The 22,438-nt window shown below is 30.4% G+C and overlaps 1 protein-coding gene and 1 non-coding gene across 2 annotated transcripts; one reads left to right on the plus strand and one right to left on the minus strand.

The window, feature by feature from the left end:
- The first annotated feature begins 15,044 nt into the window (after positions 1–15,044).
- Positions 15,045–16,877, plus strand: YUC8 (Flavin-binding monooxygenase family protein). Its single transcript, XM_022038113.2, has 3 exons — positions 15,045–15,916; positions 16,014–16,385; positions 16,510–16,877. Exons 1-3 carry the CDS (start codon positions 15,242–15,244, stop codon positions 16,738–16,740), a joined length of 1,278 nt encoding a protein of 425 aa, XP_021893805.1. The 5' UTR covers positions 15,045–15,241; the 3' UTR covers positions 16,741–16,877.
- Positions 16,878–18,176: 1,299 nt separating this feature from the next.
- TRNAV-AAC (transfer RNA valine (anticodon AAC)) lies at positions 18,177–18,250 on the minus strand. The gene has a single exon. It is a non-coding gene; the product is annotated as a tRNA-Val (tRNA).
- Positions 18,251–22,438: the final 4,188 nt, after the last annotated feature.

Genomic DNA, 22,438 nt, shown 5'->3' on the forward strand with positions numbered 1-22,438 from the left:
ATTTACTAGGGATATGAAACATCATTCTCTCTTATATTAGAATAATTGATGTAAAGAATTTACAGTTGGGTTTTAATCAAATAATAAGCTGCATTAGGAGAAATTAATCCCAATTAATTAACAAATAATAGGCAGTACGTTTACCAAAATGTGGGAAGGGCATAAACACACACATACACACACACACAAATACACGTTATAAAATAAAGAAGTTTGACCTAATTCTACATATGGGTACTAAACAATGTCATGTGGCATGTGGATCATAACAAGAAGCCATATATAGCCACATAACATTAACTCCACCACATGTATATATATATGTTTAATTAGTAAGTACTAAAATAGGTTTAAAATTAATAAAGACCCACCTGACCGAGCCTCTCTTGCCGTTTCCCAAGACCAAAAATTTTAGACAGAAAACTACGGGTGGTGTGCAACTTTTTAGGGTTTTGGGTGTAACATGGAGGGGGCGGCACCTAGTTTGACGAGAAAACCCTAATTAAAAAGAATATACAGAGAAATTAATTAATTAATTAAAGGGTGTTAGTGTTAAGAATTGCCACATGCAAGTCTTAGGTAGTGCCAGGTGCAATGACTCTAAACATGGCATCTGGATAACTTAACTAATTTTAGCAGAGAATACTTGAAGCTTAACTTTCATTAATTAATTTATATTCAAACTGTTTTACCGACCCAATATGGCCCCTTAGGGAATGAAGTTTCACAAAGGGGCATATGAACATTTCAAGGTCAATGATTCTAATTAACTAATTATTATTTAATTTTATAACTTATTATATTATATGTGTTGACATTACTCTTCAATTTCTTTTTCTGTTTTTTTTTTTTTTAATTTACTTTTGCCACGACATAATTAACAAAAATATTATATTTATAAATTATTAGTAACTTTGATATTTTTAAATCTTAATATAGAGGACAACAACTTTATGGTTTTTTAATATGAGATTAACGTATCACATTTTCTATTACCAAAATTATTAATATCATCTATAAAATTATTTTAATCTGTAATTAGAAAACTGATATATACTTTAATACCATTTATAAAAATTGGATAGAAATATCATTATCATAATAACTTTTTAAACTTAAATCACTTACTTTCAAAAACACAAACTTAAGTTATTAATAATATGTTATTTAAATTTTTATATAAAATTCAATGGTTATTTATCTTTCTAATGTGATATTAAAGTATTATAATATTTATCAGTCGAATATACAATGCTCTTATTAAGACAACACTTATTACAGTCTTAATTATAGTTCAAAGACTCTTAAAGATTAAGACTGTACTACATTGAAGTCTTAGTAGGTACTTTGATATCATTTATAATACGTAACACCGTTAATACAATAATTCTTTATGGTTAAATCACTAGTATTTAAAAATTTAAATTTAAATTATTTCTAGTGTATGGTTAAATCATTCTACGAGAATTAACAATCACGTAATTTTTAGAACATATTTTTTAAAATTTCAAATAAATCATGTTTGAGCAGATATTGAGACTCAATTTTATTAAAATAAAAAAACTTGTTCACTCAAAAAGTAGTATTTTTATTACTATTATTATTTATTTGCTAGCTTTTATAGTTAATTTTATTTCTTATGGGTCTTTTTTGTTGGGGTTATGATGCTCAACCTACTCATTTACGTTAATTTTTTTTTTATGTCATAGAGAAATTTTTCCAGTTAGAGTTTTATTAAATTAAAGTTCTATTTTAAAAATAGAGTTTTATTAAATTAAAGTGCTAAATTATTTTCCTGCTAATTTTTTTATAAATAAAAAATGTTTAACTTCAAGAAATGAAAAATATTTTATGCACAAACTTTTTAATTAATTTCAAACAAATTAGTTTCGAGTTGGATCAAAGTGGGGTGTATATATATATATATATATATATATAAGATGATATGAAATTATGTTGCTCAAGCAGCAGGAATATTGAGACTGTTCCTCGAATCTTTTTGCTTCTATCAGAATAGGGTGTGACAATAATCATGGATTATATTCTTTTCCAGTTCACAGATTCAAATTAAGCCCTAATTTCTCGACCTTATATGTATGCATATGTATATGTGTATGTATACGAACACATCATTCATATATATATATATATATATGTATAATGATATTGAGCATTTGAAACTTGTAATTAAAATTTTAATCACTTGATAATTAATATTAATTCAATAAATAATGACATTCGACGGTTCCCTAATATGCTGCCATGTACGTTGTGACAAAAATCCAATTCAACAACTAAATTAAAATTTTGGGGCCAAACCAATCATCTCTACTAAGATTTTTATGTTCTCGTATCCAAACAAATCTAAACACATGCAAGAAAAATACATGGCAGCATATATATGTATATGTGTGTGTGTGTGTGTATATGCATATACCCACACTATATAATTCAATTAATGAGACACATTATATATAACGCGTCATATGAGAAAAAAAACAAGAGCTAGTTTTGAAGGGCCAAGATCTTATACAATCTTACCATATATTAATTAAATTTGTAAATTAATATGTATGTCTACTCAATCAAAATAAAATAATTTTTGAAGAAAATAAACATTAGTAATGTATATGTTAGAGTAAGTCATATATTCTTCTAAAGCTATCGTGTTGCCCCCATGTGACCGCTCACATTCTTTCACCTTGTAATTTACATTTGCATGATGTGTACATTAATAGGGGGAACATTATTTAACTCTCTGCTGAAATTTTTATATTATGATCTTATGTGTGTGTATATATATATATATATATATATATATAGTCAAATTAAACTTAATTGCGTTGACATGTATTATTATATGCTTCAGCTCTCACGTTAAAAATTTATTATTTTTTTCTTATAAATATTTATAAGAGTATTATTATATTTTAAAATTAATGCTGGAATTAAGTTTTTTTCTTAGTGGTTTTTAATGGTGTATATATATATATATATATATTTTTAATGATAAACAATAATTATATTGATAAGAGGTCGATCACCACAAATCTTTTATCACGTGAATCATATTCCCACAGAATGCTATAAAACATATGGTCATTAAGAATAGCTTGAGAAGCTATAAGCTTATATCATTTATGCATAGACAAGATCAAAGACAATTGGTTTAGAGATATTACATTATTTTATATTTATAAGGTTTTACTTGTTTTGCTCCAGTCTTGAACAAATGTAATTGAAACTTGTAGTAACATAAGATTCATAAACAAAAATAAAGTGTTTTTTTTTGGATTTAAAACATATAACAATCATAAATTACAAAGGAAAACTTCAGAGTGTGGATAAGATTTGTGTTTCTTATACGAATGATTTCCAATCTAGAACGATTATTAAGCAAGTCTCATTTGGATTTTTATAGTCACTCTAAATGGTGCAGTTTGAAATATCCCAAGTGACACTGTGTAAAGTTATAAGTCTACCATGTAGAGAGAGCCCACTATATTTGATGTGACCATATATTTCCTTAATGGTAACAGAGAGTTCTAGTTTTGAAACTGGCAATATAACTTGATTTATTACACTTTTTTTTCCAATTATTAAATAATCAAATTTCCTGTAAGAAATGATTTAAGAAGACTTAAAGACGATGAGTTATTATGACAAAGTGTTTGATTCACAGTTCAAGAGCCTTTATTTATTGGGATCGGTATGTGCACCAGATACAATTGGTCATGGTCAAGTTTAGTATAGGTTTAGGGAGACATGAATGTTCAAATAAGTCATTGTACTCAAATAATCTATCATGTAAGTCTTTAAAGAGATGATATTGTCTCAAACACAAATTAATGTAATGATTCCCATAAAGTCACGATGTATTCCATTAAGAATATCGAAGATGACATTATCATCACCAAGAATAATACCCACTAGTGTATTATTCTTGTTTGGTTTGTTGTTTGTGTTGCTCTCACTTTGTTGCTGCTAGTGGTTGTTTATTCTTTTTGGGTGTGTTGGCTCGTGTATTAAGGGTTTCACTTTTGGGGTATTTTTCAGTTAGCGTGTTTGAGGGTTTCTCATTCTTGGCTCTTAAATATACTATTTCAACTTTCTTTGCTTGTTGTTTCTTGTGCTTGTTGCTTTAGCGTAACAATTAGCTTTCTCTATTGTATTTTTTTTTTATGCATCTTGCTACCTTATCAACGAGTTTATTTTATTTTTTTTAAAAAAGAACAATATCCACGAGAGTAAGTTTGTCCATTGTGAATCATGTTCTTATAATTAGTCTCATACATACTTGGAGCCAGTTGAATGGTTGAGCTAATCTTTGAGATATGACTCGTGAACAAAGATTTATTTCATATCTAAAGCTCTTTCTAACTTCCTAAGATGTTTTAGATAAAGACACTAAAGAAATAACATATATTGAGATTGACGATAACGTGAAACCGAGTATTAAAAAATCTTAGCATCATGAACACCCTTAAAATATGATTAATAGGTTTAGCCATACATGTCATAACATGAAGTGGTAACAAAACAAACTCTCCAAGATAGGTAATTAGGACAATGAAGTTTGCATGAAATCTAAGTAAGAACCTTGATAGTGAGGGCATTTGTGTTATTAAAGACGTGGAGTTTGTGACCATTAATGTTTAAAGAAGTTAAAAATTGATGGTACGAAATATTTTAAAAAAATTTCTCAATAAGTTTTTTAATGTTTCATTTATTTTATTTATAAGTTTATCTAGTGATGATATTCTTCGATAAGAATACACACAATGTAAATGCCTAAAGCTTTAAAAAAATGAATATATATATATATATAAACAATTGAGAGTTTAGAGTTTATATTCCTTATACAATGAATCAGGATCCATAATAGGGTTAGGAGAATGTCCATTTAAGGAAGTTTCAATAACGGAATAAAATAAATTAAAAAAATGCACTAAAAATCATATAGAGTTAACATCTGCTGAGCAACTTTGGTGGGATGCGGGAGGCAACTTTTATTTGCAACCTTTTTATTGTTTGAAATCTGGATCTTGGTCTTCTTAATCTGAAATGGTTAAATAAGGGTGATGAGCTACACTACTTTAGTAAGAAAATTACACTTAATATCGATATAGAAAACCAAACGTTGGTAAAAGTTGTAAAACAACTAATGAAACCATTATCTCTTTTTAAATAAATTCATTTAACATAAAAACTGTTATTTTCATAAATACCCTTATGAGTTTTCAAAACTGACATATGAAGACAATAACCATGATAATACTTTATTACTCATTTAAATAAACGATAATAGTAAACTTACCTTCTTACCAGTATCTTTAGGGGTTCATAGGGATCTCCCATACCCGTGGACTCAATATTTAATTTATCATTTAACCGGCCGTTCCCATACCCCCATCTAGCAATGGGCACTAAACATATCATTGCCTCAATACTCCGTCTGGTATGAAGGTGAACTATACCTCTCAACCCCTTCCGGTATAGGATTTCTCAGCTTCGTTTGACAGTGGTAATATCCACGATAAGATTTTTCCTATGCACCAGGTCCATACACCATTCCCTAGGGTACCTGATAAACCTTTCATACATATATCTATATCATCAACTAATCATTCATTACATACTAACATTTCATATTTACATATCAACAATAAGTCATGCAAATAGACAATATAAAAATTAAGAAAACATTATTAGAACATTTGCTTCGAATCAATTAATAGATGAGAATAATCAGTGACACAATCAATGAACGATAAAGTAATTTAAATCAATAAATAATAGTGATTTAGGTAGTATAAGAATAAATAGACAACACAGCTAGGACAAATATATATTGGCCGATTACCAACTCCACTGATGACCTGTATTTAATTAATTAATGACTTCTAATATTTACAAAACACACTGTTATTAATTATTAAAGTTTAATTTATCGTAACAGAAGAAAATTGTAAAACCCAATTATTTTTATTATTATTATTTTACTTTATTTTTATTATTTCTATATAAATATAAATATGTATTAATTGAATTGAATTTATTTTAATTTGATTAAATAAAAATAATAGTAATAGTAATAATAAAAAGGGTAAAAAAAATAATTGAGGATTTAATTTAAAATAATTTTGGAAAAAAATGGTGAAAATTTGGGTTCTAAAGGTATTTTTGAAAGAAAAATCAGAAGACGGAAGTCAAGACGTAATTTAAAAAAGTTACACCACATCAGCTGTCCGGTCAATAGCCCCGACCAACCAGGACACGCCAGGTGGCAGAGACGCTGACGCGAGAGGTCACGCTGGGGGAGTCACATGGGTGATCTGCGTGCGCGCGATCGAACGACTGAGATCGGTTCCCGCGCACACGGACGGTCCAGATTGCATCGCGCACGGATGATCCAGATTGAATCGCGATGAACGGTCCAAATTCACTCCCTATTTAATCGCGATCGAACGATCCAGATTAAAAGCGATTGACGACCCAAATCAAAAGCGGATGAGTATAAATAACCCCAAAACCCTAACCCTAACCGGCAGAGCCCCTCGCCAAAGAAGACAACCCAGCCACCGGGGAGCCGATTGTCGCCACCCGCTGCCGCACCGGAGCAATTTTCAACCGCCAAACAAGGTAAAAATTCTACCTTTTGCTCAGAATTTGATTTCAAACCCACCTATGGCCAAATCAGAGTGAAAGAACCGGCCAATTGGCCAAAAAACGCAGCCGAAGCTCAGCGGCGCTGTTGCAGGATATTTCGACTTTCACCTACGATGAGGCCCTTCCCGATTCCCGTTCGATGTGATCTTTCCATCGTTGTGATCACTGTTTCCTCCTCTACAAATTAACTGGAGTAAAACACCCAACCGCAACGTGAGCCGGAGGAGCCGTCGCACCAGAGAGCCCCATCGCCTGTGAGTTTCAATTTTCTTTATTTTTTCGGCCCACCGAGGGCCCTAAGTGTGTTTTCTCACAGGAACCAATGTAAGTTTGGCTGAATTCTTCAAAAAACAGCCAAACCGAGGTGGATTGCCACCGAAGGCGGTAGTGCTGTTGCTGGAGCACGGCGAAGCCGCCATGCCGGATTTTCGAAATTGGCCGAGTAGGCCCTGGGATTGATTTTGGGTTATTTGGGACATTTGTAGGTATTGTAAGTGCGTTTCAGTTCCCGAAGAAAAATTCAGGGAATCTAAGGACCGCCCATAGGCGCAGTATCCATTTAGTTTTTCGGCGTTAAATCAAGTAAAGACCCCTCACCCTATTTTCTATCATGGAATTGAAGTTCGAATAAATAATAATATTGTATTTTGTACAAATTAAATAGATATATATAATTAATTAAGGTTGCTAATGGAGTCCAAACTGGACATTGTTCTCTGTCGATTCCTGTTTGATTTATTTTACAGTTTAAATGCATTATGGTATCTGATTTATCTATTCTATAGTTTTAAATGCATGTATTACTGTCTTACTTGACCACTGTGTGATTTTGGAATTTAAGATATGATTGTATTATCGGGTGCATGTTTATTGTCTATGTGATTATTTTTAACTTGGTAACGGAGACTAAGGGAAAACATATAAGGTGACAGCCTCACTAGATATCCTAGGAGATGGTGGATGGACTGGGTTCATAGGAAACCCTACCGTGAATGTTGTCTCAAACCGGACGGGGTATGGAAACTTGGTCATTTGGCATTCATACCGAACGGGGTATCAGGACGACCCGCTTCACCTTTATACCGGACGGGATATTGAGGTTTAATGTCTTGATGCTCATACCGGACTGGGTATGGAGACGACTCTAGAATTAAGATTGTTAAGGAGAATGGTTCACGTGTAGCAGGAACACCCCTATGGATTCCATGGATACTAGTAGGCTGGTGAAAAAGAGAAACAGTGATAATCAGTTATTATTAATGAATACAGATTTATGATATGTTTTATGTTACTGATTATGCATGAAATTGTGATCTGTATGATATTACTGCTTCTGCAATTTGTTTTTATAAATTCTCCGATGGTAAGAAAAATGGTAAATGATTTTATTTTAAATAAATGTATTGGTTTAAATCTACTGCTCCATTGGTTATTTTGATTTTATACCAACCTTTACTTCTGTAACAGTGATATAGTATGATGTCCTTACTGGGTTAGTATAACTCATTCCTTATTTAACCATTTAAGATCAAGATGACCTGGTTCCCGAGCCCGATCCACAAGAAAACTGCGAGTAGATGTTAGATGTTTTATAGTTTCCTTAATTTTTCTCATTTCTCGTATTTCTTTAAGAGAACTTATTATGTGATGTTGTTTAGTACTTTTAAGTTATTGTGTAAGGGATGTTAATTTTAATCTTTTATTTCGATTCCGCATTCAGATTATTATATATATTTTCTTTTAAATTTTTGGGGACGTTACCAAAATGGTGAAAGATTCTTACCCTGAATCAGTGTTAAAAACACTATTTTTTTTTACTATGCCTTTTAATAATTCTCGAATTTTTTGAATTTTTTCTACAAAAATCAAAAACACGCGTTATGTATTCCAAAATACCCCAAAAAGGCCAAAATGAGCATTTTTAAATTTTTTTGGCCGGTTTAGGGTTCCGGCACGGTGCTATTGCCGAGCTCCAGCGCCGGCTTTGTTGCCCACAGTGGCGTTTCCTCTCGACCAGATTGTTTTCAGCAATTTTTAGCCAGTTTTGGCCAATTTTATATGGAAACTTGTAAAAAACAGGGTTAGGGAGCCTTTGTCGGCTGAAAAAGAGGAAAACTGAGAGCCTATCGGCATAGGAGTTTTCTGATGTGGTAGCTCTGACGTTCCTTTATTGCGGTTGGGGCTTCCATTTGGCTAACCTACAACAGAATAAGATGAGGAACACGAAGGTCAAAAAAGTGAGGGAAACAGAAAATGAGAAGGGGCTCATCAGAGGAGTTTTTGGGTCGTGGCTGCAGCAATTCGGTTGAGCTCTGCTTGTATTTTTTGGCTCATCTTTTGGCATTTTGGCTTCGATATGAGTGTAGGGAGGTTCGAAATATAATTTCGAACATAAGAAAATTTTTTTTACGTTTTCGGTGTCGGCGGTGGCTCCGATCTAGCGGCGACGTTGACTAATTTTTTTCTCCTGTGACTGGTTTGCTCTTCGACCGCCCCTCTTCTTTTTCTCCAATCTCCTTTCTGGTGGCTAGAGTTAGGGTTTCCTGTGAAGAGGAGTTTAAATACTCTTCTTCATTAAATCTAGGTCGTTCGTTCGAGGAGATGTGACTCATCCTCAGTCGTTGAATCATTCTTATTTGGAGAATTAATCTGAACTGCACGATCTGATAAAATTCAGTCATTCGATCGCACTTGAAGAAGAAACGGATCTAGACCATCTGTGTACGCGGGATGTGATCTGGGTTGTTAGATTTGTTGGCACGCAAATCGCTCGCGTGACCTTTTTCATGGATGCATGTCCATGCGTCTGCCACGAGGTGCATGGAGACCGACCGCATTGGTGACATGGCGGTCCACGTGGCCAAATTTTATTAGTTTTATTTTTACCATAGTTTTTTGGATTTATTTTCAAATAGATCATTTTTTATTTTTACTTTGATCATAATTTTTGAAAATATTTAAATGCATCAAAAACTCAATTTTCTTCAAAAATTTACAAAAAAAAAAATTAAAACTAAAATTATTTTAGTTTATTATTTTATTAATATTAAATTATTGCGGACAAGTTTTTGGATTTAGGTGTTACACACAAAGTACATTTAGAATTTTAAGAAGTATGGTATCATTAAAAATATTTCTTATGCCTTGCTTTGTAAAAATTGATTATTTTAATAGCAATTGAGAAATGAGTAAAAAATTTATTTTTAAAAAAGATATTTAAAGACTAAGAGATTTTGTTTATGAAGTACTTGAGTTATGGACTAATACTTAATTAAGTTTAAATTAAATCCGATTTAAACTCTGATTAAATTATCTGTACCCTCTGTAAGAATTTGGACATATTATTTATAAAGTTTACAATTTTATTTAGTAAGACTATTACTTAAAATTTATATTTTTAAAAAAATTATTATTTTTTAAATAAATTTTAAACATATTTTATAAAATAAAATAAAATAAAACTATTGATTTTAATTTGGTCTATGGACCGTTTCGCCTTAGCTCCAAGGTTTCTAGAAATTAAATCTTGGTTGGATACTGTTTTAATGTGGAGTCATACATATATATATATATATATATATATATATAGAGAGAGAGAGAGAGAGAGAGAGAGAGAATAATTCAGTAGTGAAGGTGAGAAAGGGAGAGAAGGAATTTACTTTTATGTAGTTTAAATGATTGGGAGGGTAGCTAGTTTATGTATGTGTATGTATATATATAATAAAACAATAATGTCAGTATTAATTAAAAGTTTGAGTTTGTGGGTGCAATGAGTATTATGCGTATTAGTTTATAATACCTGAAAATTATGAGAGAGAAGAAAGCTTAAAAAGGTTTGATTAAACAGCATTATATAATTAACCTCTAATTTGAATCTTATGGGGCCCTTACTAATCATGAATTGAACCTAACACCAAATTTTAATATATGTTCTACCATTAATTACTAATTAATATTAATTAATTAAGATTCTCACAATGTTAATACATATGGTTGACCAAAAGGCCATGAGTAGACTCCATCTACCAAACCCTTGTTGTTAATTAAAAACAAAATACGAAACTAATTAAAAAAAAAAACAAAACGATTGTATTTACCGCCAACCCACCTCAAGAAAAACTATATACATACATACATACATACATATATATATATATTTGTATATACATTGTGCCTAATTACAATTTTTTTTTAAAGATTTTCTTAACTGAACTAATTAGTCAAATCTACTTAACCAATAAAACATATCCAACCTAACATATTATATATATATATATATATATATGGAATGTTTATATATGTGTCTAAAAACATATAATCCTATGCCTCTACATATAAATAGCTTGTGTGTGTGTGTGTGTGTGTGTGTGTGTGTGTGTATGCAAATTATAATAATAATTTACTAAGAAATTAATTGAAAGCATATTTTGTGAAAGAATATTCACAATGAGGTCAATGCATTTTGCCAAAGAAACAAAAACAAAGGAAAATAATAATCGTCCGTCGTATTTTTTGAAGTTTAATATTATCTTTTTATTAAAAAAAAATTGAATATAATTAATTAAATAAAAATCAGAACATGGGTGAACATTAATATTTGATCATACGGCCATAATTACAAATACATAATTAATTTAATTATTGGTTATAATTGCTCTTTGTTGTAGGTGACACACACACACACACATGTATATATATATATACATGTGTGTGTGTCACTATTAATATTTATACAGCTTTAAGCCCTTTATCAATGGTCACTATTTGCTCAGCCAATTACTTATATACCATAATAAGTTCATGACTACATGTATACTTCTTACGTATACATGTAGTATAACTTTTAGTTATCATGAGAAACGAATTAATTAAACAACAATAATCGAGAGAAGCAGATATTTCCAATGAAATTAAGTGTCAATGTTAATTGATATATATATATATATATATATATAAATATACACACACAGAAACTTATGGCTAGGTGACTATCATATTATATATATATATATATATATGTATATAAACTTATTTTAATGAATAGAGCTAGCTAGCATCCATTACTAATATAGTATATGATCAGCAGCCAAAAAGTAGGGTGGGAATTGAATCAATATACTAACAGTACTCAGTAGCTAGGTAGCTGCATTCTCATTGTATATCATATATATAATTAGTAATGGCACCGCCAATTGCAGAAACCGATATATATACCCTATTATCGTGGTTGAACTTCATGGACTTGGCCAAATGAGCTAATTCGATTGCAACTCTACGTATATATATATATATATATATATATATATATATAAATTAAGAGAAGCCAGTGATATTCCAATGATTTCAACTTTCTATTGAACTTTAGTTTACGCGTGATCAAAACTAATTATTGTAAATTTAGCACAAACTTTTTCATAATTTAATATATATATATAGTTATATATTTCATGCATATTCATATTCTGGATATGTATAATACGAAGAATGAGCTAGTTTCCTAGCAAGTGCCCGCCGACCCTAGATAAGGTGTACTATGAAAGCCCTATGATCTTGCTATAAAAGAAGAGAAAACATGAAAAATATATTAAACTATAAGCATTACTTTTTTAAAAAAAAAACGAAGTAGTGAATTCATTAATCTATATATACTGTATAATTTCTTATCCCAAAAGGTAGAAAGTTTGCATATATATATATATATATATATATATCAAGTATAGATGGTTGGATCCCAAAGCTGGATGTGGAGCATACTGCAAGGCTGGTATATTAAGGATATGGATTGAAATGACAACAAAAATATATATATCTCAATCAAATCATGCATGGGATATCACTAATAAGTGTACATATGCTTTTGTATGTTGTATTTGGAGGTTTCTTTTACCGGCTTTATATATATACACACACACACACACACACACACACATATAGCTACGAATTCATCAAATGTATCAAGAATATTATAAGTTACTTTAATATTCTTTTTTACGTATTTATCTTCCATCTTATTTGATTTGAAACAAAAGTGGAAGAAAAACTATATCAGAATAATTTGTTATATTTAATACTATATTAATCTACAAGATTAGTAGTATAGTATATTATCTGTGATATCATTATAATGAATATATACATATATGTTATATATAACTATTGTGAAATACAAGAGAGAAAATCAAATACAAGCAATAAAATTTAGCATCATAAATACATAAGCAATTACAGAAAAATAATAGAGTTATTTACGATAATATATATATATATAGACGTATAGATATGCAAAAAGTTGGAATATTGATGATAATATGAGGATATATAAGTATATGTGCTAAATTTTAATTAATATGCTACCAATATTGCTTTTATGAAAAGGAGCGACTCCATGGAAATCAAGGGCTCGAGCACATGCTTCCCATGAATTTTTTTCACTACTCAAAGTGGGTACACCATCATTTTTCCAACTCATCTCTCCTTATAAAAAAAAAATTCTTTATATGCACACACAAAAACCCTACTCGCACTCCTTTGTAAATTCACATTCTCATCATCATCCTCGTCCTAATCAATATATAATATATATATATGTACACATTAATCCATATTAAGATGTTTTATCATATGTTAACGTGTTAAATTAACAAAATTTTCAGTAAATATAAAAAAAATTAACATAAAACACGTGTCAAATTGACAAAACGATTGCTAACTAGTTTAACTAATACGATATTCTTCTTCAAAACTTGTACCTTCCATTAATGAATTAAACAATTATGCACTAGTAGATAATAATATGTTCGTCAAGGGAGATGAATCTGTCACTCTTTTTTTCTTCGTTGTGACTTAGTGGAGAGTTTGCACACTTCATCTTTTTGGTTTTGTAAAACATGTATTCCTAAGCGAATTATATATATATATATTTATATTTTTTTGTCTGTATTTAATTTATTAAAATTTTTTTAATTTTTTGATATTATAAATTAAATACATAAATTATTAATTAAAAAAAGTATAAAATTTACGTTGGTTAATAAATCCAAGATCATTAAAAGAATTTATAATGTATTTACTCTCTCAAACTGAATATTAAGACATTAAAATCTTATAAAGTAGGTAACAAAATTAGGTGTAATCGTAAAAACACATACATATATACGTAGTGTAGAGAGATATATATAAATATATTATAATATAAACAGTAATTTTGATTTTTATTACAGAAAAATTAAGGTTAGTATTTAGTAAATATATATATGTATATATGAATAAATGTATAGGTACAGATATCAATCTGTATCATTGGGAAACTAGAATCGGGTTTGATTTGATGTGTGGACGAAGAATTTAGAGATAGTAGTGGAAGGTATAGAAAGCGAAGTGGATTATATAGGTGGGGCCAGGGAAGAAGGTTGGCGGAATGGGCTTTGTGGGCCTTCGAAGCTGGCTTTGGAGCCATATGTGTGTCCACTCCTCGTGGCTATATCCTAGTCAGCACCCTCTTGCCACGTGGGCTTCTCATTTTATTTCTCATATCTCACTTACTGCCTCTGTGGGTCCCGGAGAATCAGATGAACATCGGTCTCATTTTATTTATTTATTATTATTATAAATAGTTTACATCCAATTCACCACTATACTTTTATTTTTTTTTTAAAATAATTTTCTTTTTTAAAAAAAAATAAAGTTTCGATAATAACATGTGCAAAGTTAAAATATATATTGAGTGTAGAGTTATTTTTTGAAATACATTTTTAATATCGAAATAATTAATTTAAGAGTTAATAAGAAACATGAATATAATAAAAATATTAATTTAAGTATTTAATTTTAAAGTAATTAAATTAAAAAATAAAAAAAATATTTACATTAAGTTGAAGTAAAATAATATGGTTAGTATTTCGATCTCAAGAAATAGTTAGACGGGATGATGCGTCACTTTCTGTGCTCCCTAATACTCCCTCTAATCTCCTGCTTTAATGTTTGGAAAAACTAATTATAGATGGTCAGGATCAAGAAACCCCTTTTTATACTGTGGATCTCGCCCTTGATGCACCACTTTCTATGGATTCTATGAATTTCATCTTATAATTCATGTACAATAATAATGTGGGGGAATCTCAAACTCGTCAAATCTTAACTTGCCTTTTCCCAATCTCCATGATACATATATATATATAAATTTAAAATATAAGTACATCACATCATCTAATAATGAAGAGTTTTGCTCTACGAATAAAATAATGCGATAAAGATCTGATTAACCAAAAAAAAAAAACTAAAATTATAAGAATAAAGAATATAATTAAATAATAATAATAAAAAGGATCATGCCACCCTCCAAGTCCAGGCCGCATTAACTGGCCATTTGTCCTCACACACTTCTCTATTTAACCACCCATCCTCTCCCTCTTCCCCCCTCCAAACCAGACTCATCTCTAATTCTCAACAACGACAACAACAACAGCATCAAATACCCATATTCTCTTAATCAAATCTACTTGATTTTGATCTTCACTCTCAACCCAGATTTCGATTCCTACAAATACAAATACCCTTTTTCTCAGAAACACCAATGGATGCCTTACTTCGTCTTGTTGATCATGAAGATTTCTTCTCAAAAAGATGCATTTGGGTCAACGGTCCGGTGATTGTCGGTGCCGGGCCGTCGGGGCTTGCTGCCGCGGCTTGCCTAAGAGAGCAAGGAGTGCCCTTTGAGGTGCTGGAGAAAGCAGAGTGCATAGCATCTCTATGGCAAAAACGTACTTATGACAGGCTGAAGCTTCACCTGCCTAAGCAATTCTGCCAGCTCCCCAAAATGCCATTTCCCGAAGATTTCCCCGAGTACCCAACAAAGAGACAGTTCATTGAGTACCTGGAGTCCTACGCAAGGCGGTTTGAGATCAAACCCAAATTCAATGAGTGCGTGCAGTCAGCCAGGTACGACGAGACCAGTGGGCTATGGCGGGTGAAGACTGTGAACGCTAGCGGCTCAACCAGGGCTGAGGTTGAGTACATATGCCGGTGGCTTGTGGTGGCGACTGGTGAAAATGCAGAGCCTGTTAAGCCTGAAGAGCTTGAAGGATTAGCAGAGTTCCGGGGAGAAGTCATTCACGCATGCGAATACAAATCAGGAGAGAAATTCAAAGGACAGGAAGTTCTTGTGGTGGGTTGCGGAAATTCCGGCATGGAACTCTCTCTTGATCTTTGCAATCACAATGCCAGTCCATCAATGGTGGTTCGTAGCTCGGTAAGTAATTACACCTATCTTAAATGAATTTAATTATCATTGTTCGAGGTTAAATTGATCAGTTCTAATATGGGTTTGGTTTGGATTCCCATTACAGGTGCATGTTTTGCCGAGAGAAGTTTTTGGGAAGTCAGTATTCGAATTGGCTGTGATGTTGATGAAATGGTTTCCGCTATGGCTTGTTGACAAGCTTTTGTTGATTCTGGCATGGTTGGTTTTGGGGAACGTTGAGAAATATGGATTAAAAAAGCCATCGATGGGACCAATGGAGCTCAAGAACACAAAGGGAAAAACCCCTGTGTTAGACATTGGCGCACTTGAGAAAATCAGATCGGGTGAGATCAAAGTCGTGCCCGGAATCAAGCGGTTTACGCGTGATCAAGTGGAATTTGTCAATGGCGAAAAACTTTATATCGACACAGTGGTTTTAGCCACTGGTTACCGCAGCAATGTCCCTTCCTGGCTTCAGGTGAGAAAAAGTTTCCGTCAATGAACAGAAGTTTCTAAAAAATTTTAGAAGCTTCTATAGTGTTTTTTTTAGAATTTCTAAAAAAGGAAAGTGGACTGATGTTGTATTGGTTAAACTGGAACAGGAAAGTGAATTCTTCTCCAAGAATGGATTCCCAAAAGCATCATTTCCAAATGGGTGGAAAGGAAATGCTGGATTATACGCAGTTGGGTTCACAAGGAGAGGGCTGTCTGGTGCATCTTCAGATGCCATGAGAATTGCACAAGATATTGGCAAGGTCTGGAAAGATGAAACTAAGCAACATAAGAAGAGAACTACAGCTTGCCATCGTCGATGCATTTCGCAGCAGTTTTAAATAAGTTAATTAAGCAAAAAAAAAAAAAAAAGATTTGAGTTTATGTAAAAAATAATATTATATATATATATATATATTTGTAGAGAGTATACTATAACAAAAAAAAAAAAAAAAAAAAAAAAAAGAGAAAAGAAAAACAGATAGCACAGAAGACAGAGCCCTCTCCCAAAAGGCCCAAAGTTTTGAATTGTTTTGGGCATTTTGTGAAAACTGAGGATGACGAGGCTTTTCTTTTTCTTTTTCTTTTTCTTTTTCTTACAAAGTTTCATCACACAATCATCAATTCAATTCAAGTCACAGCTTTCTTCTCATTTTTCTTTTATTTCAAGTTCTTGTGTGCTTCATCTTCCAAACCGTATGCCATAAAATTCTTCAAATCTCTTTTCTGTAGTTAAAGAAAAAAGGTATAAGAAGCTCGCTAATCCGAACCGAACCGTATGCACGCCATAAAGAGTCAAAATGAAGATTAAAATTCAACCCAGTTGATAAAATACTCTTTGAGACCAAGAAAAATTTCAGTCCACAAAGTATTTTGTTACACATAATGTTATATTGGGATATTTCTATTACAAATAATGACATGCCAACTAAAAACTTTGCGATTACGAGAACTTATGATGGATCAAACCCAGAAGAGGAAATAAAAAATCCCAATCTCCCCATGAGGAAACTAGTTTTTCTGAAGACTTCAGTGTCAAAATTCATTGAAGTACCATATAAGCTATGTAAAAAATTTACCAATTGGCAATGGGGGAAGCCAATCGAAAGAAAAGAAAATTCCAAAAAAAATTAGTCCCCACTAATTCAATGTTTGAGATTTGCAACTTGCCAACAAACATCTATGATCAGATGAGCGGGGCCCATCTTCGATACAATGACAATCCAACCCAGCTCCACCACACCCACCACCTTATTTGTCTCCAATTTCAAGATAGAAACTACAAAATGAAAAAAAAAAAAAAAAAATTAATTTAAATTAATTATATCTAAATATCTTCTCTTAACCAAATTAAGATAATATAAACACATTAAGTGAACGTAGATTACGCATAATAATTTTGAGAGATTATGCAAAAAAAATGGAGGAAATGGGTTACTCATCATTACTATTCCTTTAAACATTATTATCTTGTTGTTTGACCAACTTACTGGTATAAAGTTAGGGTTTTGATTCTAGGGGAGGTCTGATTCCTTTGCACATGGATATAAAAGCCCTCATGATTGGCAATATCAAACGTAAAATCTTCCCTGTAAAGCATATACGTATATATATATATATATATATATATAATTTGCATGACTCAAACCTACCTGTTTATTAATTAGATTTAAAATGTAGCTTACAATACGTTGATAATGGCCCAGCCCCGTAAAACATAAGCTGGTCAAATTAACCACTGCTTGAAGAAAAGGAAGAAAAAAGTTTAGAGGTATTTTGGCGTCGCCCGGACTCGAACCGGAGACCTTCAGTGTGTTAGACTGACGTGATAACCAACTACACCACGACACCGTTTTGCTTTTCCGTTTACTTATTTTAAAATATTAATATTTTCTCCCAGATAAAATTCCACAATCCCAAACTCAAACGGAAGACCTTTATTTAAAATATGGGCTAGCAATTAAATGGTTTAAATGACGCTATCCAAATTCGACCTAAAGACATTTTAAATGCACGAGACTAATGCGATAATTTATTATGCGACATCTTTTTGTTTTTTTGGATCATTTTAGGTTTTGAAAATACAAGTATTTATTTTTAATATTTGAATATATTTCGTATAAGAACATATTTTAAAGAAAACAGTTGATATTATTAAATAGTTCAAAAATTTTAAATTATTAGATAATTTAATTATTATTTTAATTTTTTTAAAAATATTATTGATATATATCAATTGTTTGTTTTTTATGCTCTAAACTTCCGTACAAATTTTAGTAAAAGAATTTGTTTCTTCCTAGTTTCCAGAAAGGTTTAATTTTTGTGAATGTATTATGAGTTAATAATAATCACATTACAATATTTAATTCAATATATTTAACGTTCAATTTATTATTATGTAAGTGAAATTATATAGTGATTAAATTAAATATAATCTAATCAACTATTATAAATTTTACGAAATGAGCATTTCATAATAATTATATTCTTTTAATTAAAGTGTCATACTTTTCAATTATTCAAATAACATAGTGATTGAATTATTACATTTATTGTTTTAAATTTTAATGTATTTTTAAGATTATATTATATATATATATATATATATATTTTTTTTTTTTTGTGAGTTGGTTGACTTATTCACACTTTAATGAGATTACAGTGACAACTCAAACAACAGAGTTATATATATGTATACTGAGTATTATATATATGTATGTATAAGTGAATATGTGAAATAAAATGATAGTGCTTGTTGAACAAGTTTGGCACTTGGGCTTTAAAAATGGAGAAGAAAAAGTAGAAAGAAATGAATCCCACAATGAATGTCCGTCCAGTCAGTTCAAGGTTTTGAACTTTATAGGCATCATGGGGTCTTACCATATTAACTCTCCCAGACAGTTTCTACAACTTAGACAACAGCCCACATTACACCCATCTCCCCTCCCTATTTTGCCCTATCTATATATACACCTTTTTTTTATTATTTCATTTAAAACTGCTCCCTCCATTTCAACATCTCAAGTTTTTATTTTCCTTCAAACTGAAATCCCATGGCCTCATCACTTTTATTATGTCCTTTTTCTACTTGTGTTTGGAACATCAAAGTAAATGACACACATGGGATTGTGTCCTTTTTCTCTTGCCAACTTCCCAATGTTAGGGTCCATCTTGTTCTTCTTCTACATACATATATATGTACATATACTTATAGTACCATAACTCTGCTCAGCAGACTTTGTTCTTTCACATGCTATGTCTACATCTACATTCAACAATCTTCCACTTACGATTGTTTCTTTTATGGAAATTAAGACTCAATGTTCTCTAATAAATGCTCAAGACAGAAAGAGAAAGATCAAAGACTGAACTCTTTTTTTGACCAATCAAATCTTAGATAAAATGTAGAAGTATTCGTTCGAAGAATTCTAACAAATAATATAATTTCAATAATTTACCATAATGTCAAATTGCAGAAAAGATCACGTTTCAAACGCAAGAAATTTTAAAATAAAATACATTCGACGATTTATTAGAATAATCAATACAAATAAGTTTAGACTTGATGAATCCAAACAGTACTACAAACGTTATCATTATTATTTTTTTTTATCAAATTTTAAATTTATATATTAGTCGAATCATATTTGAAATATAATATTATTAAGTTAGATTTGTATTTAAAAATTTAATATCTGTTCAACTTGACTCATATTTTAGTCAGTTTATGTTTTTTAAAATAATTAAGAACGATTTAAAAAAAATATCTGAAATTATTTAAACTCACTTAAATTAAAGATGGGTTTTGATTGTAATATCTAAAAAATTCAAAGAGAATGCTAAAATGACAATAAAATAAAATAGAATTCAGTCAAACTGATTTATGGTTTCATATAATTCAAATGATTTGAAAAGTTTAAAATTATTTAACCCGCCTAGATTCAAAAATGTCGCAAACTACTCAAATTATCGTCTTAGAATACGAGTACTCTAGTCCAATATATATTAAAATTTATTAGTGAGAATTGAGAAAATTTTCTTAATGTAGTTGATAATTTTTACTAAACTTTTCTTGCATCAGTTAACATTACTTCTTTTATACAGCCGAAGATTATAATAACTAATTTTCAGATTTTTCAAATAAAACTCCCTGAGAAGTTTTAGTCTGCAATATCCTTTACAGGAATCTAAACTAGAAAGTACTTGAGATCATGAATGGTGTGTTTGTGTGTGTTTGTTCTTGGTTAGGCAAGCTTTGAAACACCCATTACTCCAAACTGACATATGCCAACTTGACAGAGCCCACCTGTTCTTATAATCTACACAAAGGCTAGAGGACATGGAACCCATATACCAGAAGTTGAACTAGATTTTGTGTATATATACACACACACACACACACACACACACACATTATACGTATATATATATATATATATTAATGTATGCAACTCCAAAAAATGCCATGGTGGAAGAGCGTTCTTCATCTCAGGCAGTAGTCACTCGGCAATTATAGATTTCATCAGAGACTTTCTCGTCATGATCTTCGTGACATCCGGACATACTTGTTCATGTGATATTTGGATAAATTTTCTCCTACTCATTGTCAAGTCTCCATCATGTTTGTATATGTATATATAGCAAACGAATCACATATAATCAATCTCTAATAGAAACAAGAGAGAGGACCTAACAATGATTAAGTTTTCTTAAACTTTTTCTGCTTATTATCAATCTTATCATATCAATATAGGTTTTCTTAAACTTTTCTGCGTATTATCAATCTTATCATACCAATATATATATATATGCAATGCATATATACAACTGCTGCTTATTCATAAATCTTTTGAGATTGTTGATAACGAGCAGAAATGAATGGAAAATGACCAAAACTCAGTTCATCAATGCATCAATGTATTTTCTTGATTAATGAGTAATCAATGGATATAAAATTTCTATCACTAATTATTCATATAATCGAGGATTAGGTGTTTTCTTCACTTTATAAGAGATTAAAAATTCACTCAGAATTGTATATACATATGTTCCCATTGAAAAAATTATATTATTATTAATCTATATATGTATATTAATTAATTAATTAATAAAATATATTAATTTTTCTAAAAGGATAAACATTAAGAAATTAATTTGAAAAAGATACACAAATATTCAATTTGATTTTTTTACCAATTAAATAACCCATTTGCCCGATCTGGTTTAGAATCGGTGAATGAACATAAATATTATTGTTAACAAACATATAACGAAATTTCATTTTATTTATTGATGAACTGAGTAAGAAAATTCGTGTGTAAATTAATATATATTTTTTAATAAGTTACAATTTTATAATTTAGAAAATTTAATTTAATCATTATTCTTACGGAAATTATGTGCAAAAAAAAGTGTAAAAGAATGTAATTTTTAATTGTATCCACCCTAATTTTTTAGTCTATTAAAAAAAATGGAGAATAAAGTTTATAATATAATTTCGTATAAAGTTTTTGGACCTTCAGAATTTAGGCCTGTGCCAAGGTCCTTCCTATTTGGGCCTTGAGCAGCATTAATTTGAGGTTCAGGGATTTTGTCAAAAGTCCAATTTCTTCTTTCTAGTTTACTGCTTTGATGCACATGAAATTATATGTTTATATTATTTTAATTTCAGTGGAATTTTTAAACACGTATTTATTTAGATAGAGCAGAAAATATATTTAAATACTTAATTTGTAATTATCTTTTTTCTATTTACAAAACATTAATATAATTTAATTCATGTACAATTAAAAAGGAAAGTACTAATTATAGTACTGAAAAATAATGGTCGTGTACAACTTTGAAAAACTTTATAATAATAATAAATAAAAAGAAACATGTAGCAACAATTTAAACACGTTGAATTCAATTTTTTTAAAAAAAAAAGATAAACATGGTTAAATTCTTAAAAATCACAAAGTAAAAGAAATTTAAAAACTTCTAAATAATATTATTAATTAATTTGGTTATTTGTATTATAATTAGTTTATCCCATTCCTT

The sequence above is a fragment of the Carica papaya genome, chromosome 3, assembly GCF_054855325.1.
Source record: "Carica papaya isolate Zhongbai chromosome 3, ASM5485532v1, whole genome shotgun sequence".
Classification (NCBI taxonomy): Eukaryota; Viridiplantae; Streptophyta; class Magnoliopsida; order Brassicales; family Caricaceae; genus Carica; species Carica papaya.